This window comes from Petaurus breviceps, unplaced genomic scaffold (genome assembly GCF_028583685.1).
Source record: "Petaurus breviceps papuanus isolate PSGF00001 unplaced genomic scaffold, PetGlider_PUasm1.0 175, whole genome shotgun sequence".
Classification (NCBI taxonomy): domain Eukaryota; kingdom Metazoa; phylum Chordata; class Mammalia; order Diprotodontia; family Petauridae; genus Petaurus; species Petaurus breviceps.
Window position 1 is genome coordinate 23458274 of NW_027185764.1, and position 9916 is coordinate 23468189.

General features: G+C 36.1%; 1 protein-coding gene across 1 annotated transcript in view; it reads right to left on the minus strand.

The window, feature by feature from the left end:
* LMTK2 (lemur tyrosine kinase 2) overlaps positions 1-9916 on the minus strand; it is a 115563-nt gene that overhangs the window by 24910 nt on the left and 80737 nt on the right. The window contains exons 8-9 of the mRNA XM_069084890.1: positions 6128-6212; positions 4707-4828 (exon numbers count right to left, since the gene is read on the minus strand). Of these exons, the coding sequence (XP_068940991.1) occupies positions 4707-4828; positions 6128-6212 (207 nt within the window). The remainder of the gene's footprint in view (positions 1-4706; positions 4829-6127; positions 6213-9916) is intronic.

Here is a 9916-nt window from a genome sequence, read left to right on the forward strand (position 1 = left end):
AGAGAGAGAGAGAGAGAGAGAGAGACAGAGACAGAGACAGAGACAGAGACAGAGAGAGACAGAGACAGAGACTTTTGTGGCAGAAGGCATTTGGGATTATTCGAAATAATCCTTTTCCTTTCTCAAATGTGACACAGTCCAAAGACTTCCTTTCAATGAATTCTCAGTGCAGCTCACTGTTCATTTGCAGAACCTGTGAAAGACATTCTAAACCAATGAGTTACCTTCATAGCTTGTCTTTCAAGCTTACAATAGTCTAGGAAATACACACTTTTCATCCACTTTGTTTTTTTTCAGTGTATAAAGTTAGACCAACTGTTTTGCATAGCTATGTATCTGTAATGTCACAAGGTTCCATGCCTTTTTGAACAAGAACATGAATAGGAATCCTTCTGTTTGAATAATGAGAACATTTCACCACACTGGGTGAACCTCTTAAATGAACATTTATCTTAATGTTCCATATCTCCCTCAGTATCAATACTCAGAGGACTGTTAATTTCACAGCCACTATCTGTGATAGGGTTACATAAAGTTAAAATGTGTATTTAAGAGAGAACTTATCTGAGGACAGTCTTTACCAAGTCAAATTCTTTTTAAAATAAAAAACCACCACACAGAACAATCTTGTATTTTCTCCCCTTCTTAGTGACTCTGCAGATGTGATGTCATTAAAAAGTCTGCAAAAGAATTCCTGTTATTACCAAATTTCATAAAGAATAATTTTGATTTACATCTATATATGTGTGTGTATGTATGTATGTATGTACATCTGTCTGTCTATCTATCTCTGTTTTCAAGGATTTTGTAGAGATAAGAAACTAGGCCCTGGAGTCCATGATTACAATCTTTCTTAGCTATCTTTTTTTTTTTTTGAGGGAAGGGGAAAAATATCACAGCGAAGTGCTTTTTCATTAAAAAAAAAAAATTCATCTTTTGAAATAATATGTAAATCAACCTAAAAAGGCTTTTGCTGGCTCTACCACAGGTTTCTTCCAGAGGTCAGATCTGTTCTTCCTGACTTACGTGATACTTAAATATATGCTTTATGCTACGTCAGGTATAGAGGTGGGTAAGTGTAAACATAGTGGTTTTACTATTAATGCTGATGAGAACAGGTGACTATAAACACAGGCAGAACTGTTCCACTTCAAATCAGTTTCTTGTTCTTTTGGTTTTGTCTACAATACTAATATTCTTGGGATAAGGTGGTTTGGCTGAATCTCATGCTGAACTCTACAGTTTCCTTTCCTCCTCAAATGCTTTTCACCAAGGAAATCACAAATTCGGATTTTGAAGCTCATTTGAAAAACACCTCAAGGATGATAATCATGACTCTTGGTTATTCTATCTTTTAACTGTCCATGATGATGAAGTATTTGCAGGCTAAGGCCTTTTCTGGCTTCTTACTGCCTCACCACAACACCTGTTTTGCGTCAACGACACTTTTCTAAGAAATGGTGATATGAGAGTTAATAGCTTTGTTCTTATTTAATATCCATGTCCCCAGGTTGTGATGTAGACACTATGTTCAGACACGGTGTGCGTGCTCCTCTTACCTTATCTTTTAATTTTGTATTTACTTTGATTTTGCTCTAACCAGTCAATAATTTGACAGCACAAAGAAAATGGATTCTGAAATGACTGAGTCAGTAACCAGTCATTTCCTGTTCAGATGTAGTCAATTTTCCTTTTTTAGAAATGCTATTTGGCTTGCATGTGCAGCAACTTTTGTATCACTTGTTGAAAAAATTATCTATAAATATTTGTGGCTTCGAGGCTTCTGAGTTTACAAAATCTTTTTTTTTTTGAGGCCAGACCTTTATTTCCAACATGTTTTTCTATTTTATTCTGTATCTCCTTGTTTTAAAGTCATTAAATATGAATGTATATGGTAAATAATTTTGGTATATATTGTCAAATTCTTTATAGATTTCTCTGTTCATCTTCTGCAAGAGATAACTGATTACAAGTCCATCCATTTGCTTGTGCTCACTGAAAGACTTAAAACGAGATGAAGTTCCATGGCCTTTACTTTACTGTTGCCTTCTGGAACACAATATAACCAACTCTCCCAACTCCCTTATTTATCACTTCAAGGAGAAGGTCTCTTCGTCATTCTTTCATTTATGCTAAGAAGACTGTCAATGATCAGTTCCTTCAGTGGGGTTTCATCTCACTGATTCCTGGACAAAGACTTTATGCTGAGAATATCCACAACTGAATTAATACTCGTGGGTGGCCTCAGTGCTCTTTGATTCTTTCTACCTTCTGCCCCTCTCCTGCTACTGTCAATGTAGTGCTGTATCTTTATGTGACACACTGCTATCTTCCGATTCTCATCTCTAAACAAAGGAGTAATGATAGCATTTAACATTTATATAGCACTTTACCTGTATTAATTATTGCTTGATCCTTGCAAGAACTCTGAGGCAGGTGCTATTACTGAGACTGAAAGGTTAAGTGACTTGCTCAGGGTCACACAATATTTGAGGAAAAATCAGAACTCAGGTTTTTCTGACTCCAAGTCCAGTGTTCTATCTACTATGTCTTTTGAATATATTTAATATTTCAACTGTTTACTATTTTACTCTTAGTTAGAAAGTATATAAATTAGAAGAAAAATAGCTACAAATTAATTTTATTAAGTATTGAGCCCTTTTCTGTTCAGCATTTTTTTCCTTTTCATCAACAACTGAAGCCAAAAATGGAATGCTATCAAAATTTCAGATGACACGAGAGGAAAAGCTAACATGTTGGATGAAGATGAATCAGGATGTTGACAGGAAAACCCGGTGGACTGAATTTAATACCAAGGTCTATGCTTGGGCTAAAAATATCAGCCATCCTAGGACAAGATGGAACAGGACCACAGTACATGAAAAAGACATGAAGATTTTAGTGGGCTGCAGATTCAAATGAATGAACAAGCATGGTGTCCCTAAGAAGGGAGGTATTGATCCCACCATACTTAGGCACTACGTTTAATCTGGGGTGTTCATACAGAAAGGTGACCAGGATGAAGAAGGGTCTGGAAAGTGTTTTAGGAGCTATATATAGCTCTTTAGCTTGGTATAAATAACTCTTAACAAGAATACAAGATGTCTTCAAGTATCTGAAAAGCAATCATGAAGGATAAGATTTCTTCTGCTTTACTCAGAGACCAGAATTAGAAGCAATGTGCAGAAATTGCAGAGAACATTTTTCAGTTCAATATGAGCAAAAACTTCTTAATCATGAGGAATGTTTACAAGTGCAAAAGGCTGCCTTTAAAGAATGAGGTTCCCCAACACTAGAGATTTTCAAGGGGTGGCAAACTGTCAGGGATGTTATAGAACAGACATATGAACAGATTCTTGTTCAAGTCAGAATTAGATAAGATGACTTCTGCAGTCCCTTCTAACCCAAAATAATAACAGCTAACCTTTATATAGAACTTATTATTTGCCAGGCACTGTGCTAAACCACTTTATAATTAACTCATTTAATCATTACAACAACTCTGGGTGCTATTACTATTTCTATTTTATAGATAAGGAAACTGAGGCAGAGGTTAAATGACTTAGGGTCACACAGCTAACTGTCTGGGGCTGGATTTGAACTCAGATTTTTCCAACTCCAAGCCCAGCATTCTAGCCACTGAGCTATTTCAAATTCTATAAATGCCTACTATGTGCTTAGAAGTGTTGGGTTCAGAAATGAGACATTATTCTTGCCTTCAAAGAGCTTATAATATAGCTGAGCAGATATGTTCCACATGAAACTTTGGCTATGTATATAACCTTGTACCACAGTCTAAAGGAGATACAAAGCAAAAAAGACTCAGTTACCATCCTTGGATTTTCTAATTTAATACTGTTATTGGTAATATACATCATTTTGGGGGAGCAGGAGGGAGGAGGCAGAGGGACAGGAGAAGGCCTGGACCTGTAATGCAACTAGTTTAGGGAATTCCCACTGTATATACAATTCATACTCTTAGGGAACTGCCTGGGCCACTTAAAGGTCTTCTTGACTCCAAAGCAAATTCTCTATCCATTATTACACAATGCTTTTAAATTCAATACTAAAACAGTTAAGTATTACCAGCATAAAATTAGGTGCAAAAATGAATGGTATAAGCAAATGTTACAATTCTTTTTTTTTTTAAAGCAATCGGTGTTAAGCAACTTGCTCAAGGTTACAGGCCAGTTATTTTTGTGTGGGTGCTGAGTATCTGAGGCCGGAACCGATCCCAGGTCTCCCAATGCTGGGGCTGGCGCTCTTACTCACTGCGCCAACTGGCCACACCAAATGCTACAATTCTTAATTTTATGTCCTTGGAAAATTACTTTTACCTGTCTGGATTTTTCCTTGTTAGAAATAGGTATCTTTAATTATAAAGAACATTCTAAGAATTAACAGACTGATATTTTAACAAATATTACACAGAAATCACCAGGCTCAACTGTATTTCATTAGCTAGCATAAAATCTCATTTTCTAGTACAGAATTATTTAATGTCAACTTACATGTTCCCCTTCTGCTGAAAATATATATTCTGGGAAAGTAAAAGTGTTGAAAAATATTGTTATGAAATTTCTCAGTTATATGAACAGTTAATTAGAAAGTTTTCTTCCTATCTTTTATATGACCCACTCTTCTTAAAAATGGTCAGATTTTTGCCAAATAGATACAGAATATGACAACTAAAAATAGCTACATACCAGATATTACTGAACTTTGTTTGATCTGCAGTTAGTAATCTCTCCTGGAAGCTGGTTACCAATTCTGGTGCAGTCCACCGAAGAGGAATAATTTTATCATCATCTGTTTCAATATAATCGGCCTATGGTGTTAAGGAAGACAAAGAGTGTGGGAAAATAGAATTAGATTTTTAAATACACATCATAACTTATTTCTTAAGATGTTTATTATGAACTAAAAATGCTTGTATAAAAAAGGGGTGGAATAGGGTAAAGAGATATATTTCTCTGCCTTTGCTGTCGCAAAAGAATTGTTCTAGGATGAAAGGTAAGTAACAAGCTTCTATGAAATTCTCTACTATGTTCTATAAGTTGAATAAGTGAATTACTGAATGGTCTTTAATTCCTGGAAAACAAAGGCACACAATATCTGGTGTATAATCACCCACAGTCACAGAACAAAAGAATATTTGGATATAAATACCGGAACTTATGGGTATTTTATAGTGTTATAAATACATTATTTCATATAGGTGTTCTGTACATAAATAAACAAAATGAAAAACTAGCTTCAGGGTTATGTTCTGATAGTTAAATCTAAACTGATGATTACATCCAGAAGGGACCAGAGTTTAAATTGTAATTTTATTGGCTATATGAAGAAGTTCATTTGTACACTATTACATAACAGATGCTACTAAGATCACAGTTTCATAGATTTACAACTGGAAGGGGTCTTAGAAATCATCTAGCCCCCCCCATTTTACAGACAAAGAAACTGAGGTTCATCAAGTTAAGTCACTTGCCCAAAGTGACCCAGGGAGTTAAATAGCAGGACCAAGATTCAAACCCAGGTCCTTGAACTCTAAAGCCAGGGTTCTTTCCACTAAGCTGTCTTTCTTATACATATAACTTCAGTAATTTGTTGCTGTTATTTTAAAATGAATTTCTCTATTAAAAAGAAGCTCTAGATTTGTAAAAAACGATTTCTATAGAATTTATTCTTTGGTAATTAATCAATATAAATCGTTACACTGAAGTCTGTATTTCTTCCAATTCATTTTTTTAACCTCTGTGATCTTCAACTTTAAAAATCCCTTGTGAAACCCAAAACAGGAGAACAGTAATAAGGTTTATTATCCACTCACTCATTCAAAATTTCTTATTCACCAGAAGGAAATATTAAATTTCCTATGTAGAAAGTACATCATATTCTGGAAGAAACACCAGATGTAGACTTCGACTTTTTCCTGTTCTCTCCCCAATCCCCTTCAGAAGCCAAAACTACCATTAAAATAATTAGAACAGTATTTCCCTCTTTTAAAAAATTACATCAAGACCAAAGCTGCACTGAACAAAGAATGATATTTTGTGAACATAAAGGTTATTATTCTTTGAAATTAAATCAGGAAGAAAAGTCAGCATCAAAACCTCTAACTTACCTTGTATTTGCCAAGTCCTATTTCATAGTCTCCTATTTTTACATTTAAATCAGATGTTAGAAAACAATTCCGCAGGGCTAAGTCACTAGAAAACAAAAAAGAATTAAACAAAAATAAGAAAAGGCAAAGCCAATTCTGTGACAAAAATCAATAATCTGTCTAACGTAGGTGTGAATTGTGGTTGAATTCATTATTAGGCATTAGAGTAAACTACATTGTAAAAATTAATCTTGGTACAAAACACCCCCATGATGTTGTCATCCATACTGTTATTTATATTTAAAGTCTTCGGCTTGTTGTTTCCATTTCATCCTGCACGTACGTCCTGCTTGTATGGGGTTATTTACATGTTGTCTCCCCCATGAGACGTCGAGCTCCTTGAGAAGTGTCTGGTTTTAGCAAAATGCCCGGCACAGAGAGGTGATAGGTCACTGAGAAATAAGGCCTGGATCAAACGTCAGCGAGAATGTAACGATAAACCCTATGCGATATTCCGATACTGACTTTCAAAGCATTCCATGAATTTACCCTAGGTGTTACTACCTGTGTCTCATTTGGACAGCAGAAGTAAACCAGTAGAGCAGAGTCACCAGTAGAGCTGAGTCACTGTTATACCATGTTAGTTTGTCAGCAAGAATTTTTACCAAGAGTCTCCTCCTATTTGCGATGGGTACAAAGAAAGGCAAAAGTCAGCCTAGTCCCTCTCCTTGAGGATCTCCCAATCTCATGGGGGAGATAACATGCAAACAACTATGGACAAGTAAGAAATATACGGGATAACTTGGGGATAATCAATAGAGGGAGGCACTAGTATGAAGGCGCATCAGAAAAGGCATCTTTGTAGAAGGTAAGATTTTTGCTGGGGCTTGAATAGTCAGAAAAGCCAGGAGGCAGATAGGGGCTTATCTCCTTAATTTTTAATAGTAGAAAAAAAAATTTCAAAGGAAGAGGACTGTTTTCCTTAATTAAAGATGAATAATAAAAGAGACCTTTTCAGTTCATCTTTGTCCTTCCTAATCTCTATATTTTATGGCATGGAAAAATCAAGTAGATTATTACTTCAATTAGGAAAAAAAGAGAAAAGCTTATTTGAGTCTCATTGTTATATAAACTAATTGCTAGATAGAAATACACCTTGTTTTAGGACCAAATTAATATGTATATATATTTTTTTTGGGGGGGAGAGGGCAATTGGGGTTAAGTAACTTGCCCAAGGTTACACGGCTAGTTTTTGTGTGTGTGTGTGTTAAGTGTCTGAGGCCTGAGCCGAACTCGGGTCCTCCTGACTCCGGGCCCAGAGCTTTACTCACTGCGCCACCTAGCCGCCCTTAAATGATTATTTCTTAAGATAAAACGTGACTTGTGAGAAATTCTTATCACCATTTAGTTTTTGTGTGTTGTCTGGACTTGTGATTTCATTAGTCAAATAATAAATTTCTCTCTACCAATGCACATTAGCAGCTCATCTGTACTTTAGCCTTAGAGAATTGCCTAGGATACTGACTGAGAATTTAAATGACTTGTTCATGGTCAGACAAAGCCCTGGTCTTCAAGACTCTGAGGATGATACACTATTGATTTTGCTGTAATTGTTCTACATAGAATGTTTAGTTCAGAAAAAAAAAATCTAACTCATTGGTTTGCTTATTGCTATAGCTCTTAACTGACATATAGTTTAAGAAACTACAGAACCTAAGAGAGCATCTTTGTGTAACAGTCATTTCTAGATGTTAAAGTCTTCAAAAATGAGAAAACCATCACAATCCGACAACGAAAGATACACTCATCATTTCAGATCAGTTCGCAGGAGTCCAGAAAATGAGTACCATGAGGTAGTGCCATTTCTACTATCTGAATCTACCACCCCTAACAAAATGAAGGATGCTGATGCTTTACCACATACTGACGTCAAGAGAGTGTTGTTAGAAATAATCAGCTACAATGACAAATCTGTACACACACATATACAGTATTGTAAAACTACAGCCCATAAATGTGGAAGGTATCATGTTAAAAAAAAATCAGATTAAATCTTTGCCTTCATGACATTTTTGTCCTAAAACCCAAGAAACAAAGGGTATTAGTGGGTGAGCCACTGAGACCTAGGAGGTACTGGTCTTCCCTGAACCAAGAGAAAACTCTAACCCTAGCAGGATAACTTTCTAAGCTTGTTTTTCCATTTTACTTTGTCTTTTCTTATATTAAAAATCCATAATGAGCATGTTATAAATAATCTGTGAGCCTTTAAACCAAACATTTCTGTCCAAAGTAGAATTATGTGCCACCTGAAGCAAACAAATACCAAAATTCAGGCAATGAAGTGCTACTCTCTATGGGTATATCAAGTTTACTCCATTATTCCTCCCTCCTCTCCAAAAAACGCTTAGTAAATGCCTATTCTAGGTGCTGCCAGAGACAAATATACATAAAATACTAATCAGACCTCAATGAGCTAAGAAGCTAGTATCTTGCAATGATGCTCAATCCACCAACGAGCATTTAAGTGCCTACTTAAATCCCAGGGACTGGAGTGAGGGATACAAATGCAAGGAATGAATCCTACATTTTCAAGAAGCTTCCATTCTAATGGACACAGATAAAAATTAATATAAATTTGAAGAAGATATGAGGGAGGAAGAATTAAGCTGGGAAATTAGGGGAAGCTACAGAAGCAGAGCAGAGGGGAGGTTATCCCAGGCATATTGAACTTAATAATATAATAATAATAATAGCTTACATTTATTATTTTTTTGCACTTCAAGGTTTACCATGTAGTTTGTAACTATCTTATCTGATCTGCACAACACCAGGAGGTAGGAGCTATGATGATCGCAATTTTACAAGAAGAAATAAGGCTAACAGAGGTTAGATGAGCTGCCCAGGGCCGCAGAGGAAATAAATTGTGTGGCTAGATTTGATTCAGGTCTTCCTGACTCCAGGCCCAGTGCTCTATCCTCCATACCACCAGGTTTCCAAGAACAAAAGGGTGGCAGTACAACACTCTAAGCAGTGTTTGGGAGCTGGACAATTGGTCAACTTTGGCTGGAAAATAAAGAATATGTGAGGGGGGATAGTATGGGATGGAAATTGAGAAGTATTTATTTAATAAGATTATGGAAGACCTTGTAAGGGAGACTACAGAGAAAGGACTTCATTCAGATGGGAGTTTATTATTCAATGGAGAGCTAACATAAGTTTTTGAGCAATGCAGTTATGGGATCAACTTTGTACAGCATGCAGCAATTTGTGAGCAGCACTTAAGATGGATTTCCATTTGCCTGACCTATTTTAATGGCCTCCTGCCAAGTCTTCCTTCTTCCACTGTATTCTCCATACCAGTGCCAGAATGAGCGTTCTTACTCAGAGGCTCCCTTGCTGCCTTGCAGGTGAAGTCCAAACTCTTCTGTCTGGCGTTCAAGGCCATGCTACCTTTCTAGCTGTTTCTCATGACTAACTTTAAGCTTATCATAAATATAGCCAAAATAGTTTATTTTGTGTGAATAAAATTCAAATCAACAAACATTTATTCAGTTGCTACTATGTGTAAGCTTACATGCTAGGGATACAAAAACAAAACAATCTCTTCTAATGAAAAATTCTAGTAGGATATGATACATATAAGTAAAGATACATTAACTTGAAGAGAAAAAGAACAGCAAGACTCATAGAGGAGTCTATATTTGAGTGGAACCTTGAAGGAAAAATTATTCTGAGGTGAGGATGGATAACATTCCAGTATAGGGTGTGTGTGTGTGTGTGTGTGTGTGTGTGTGTGTGTGTGTGTGTGTG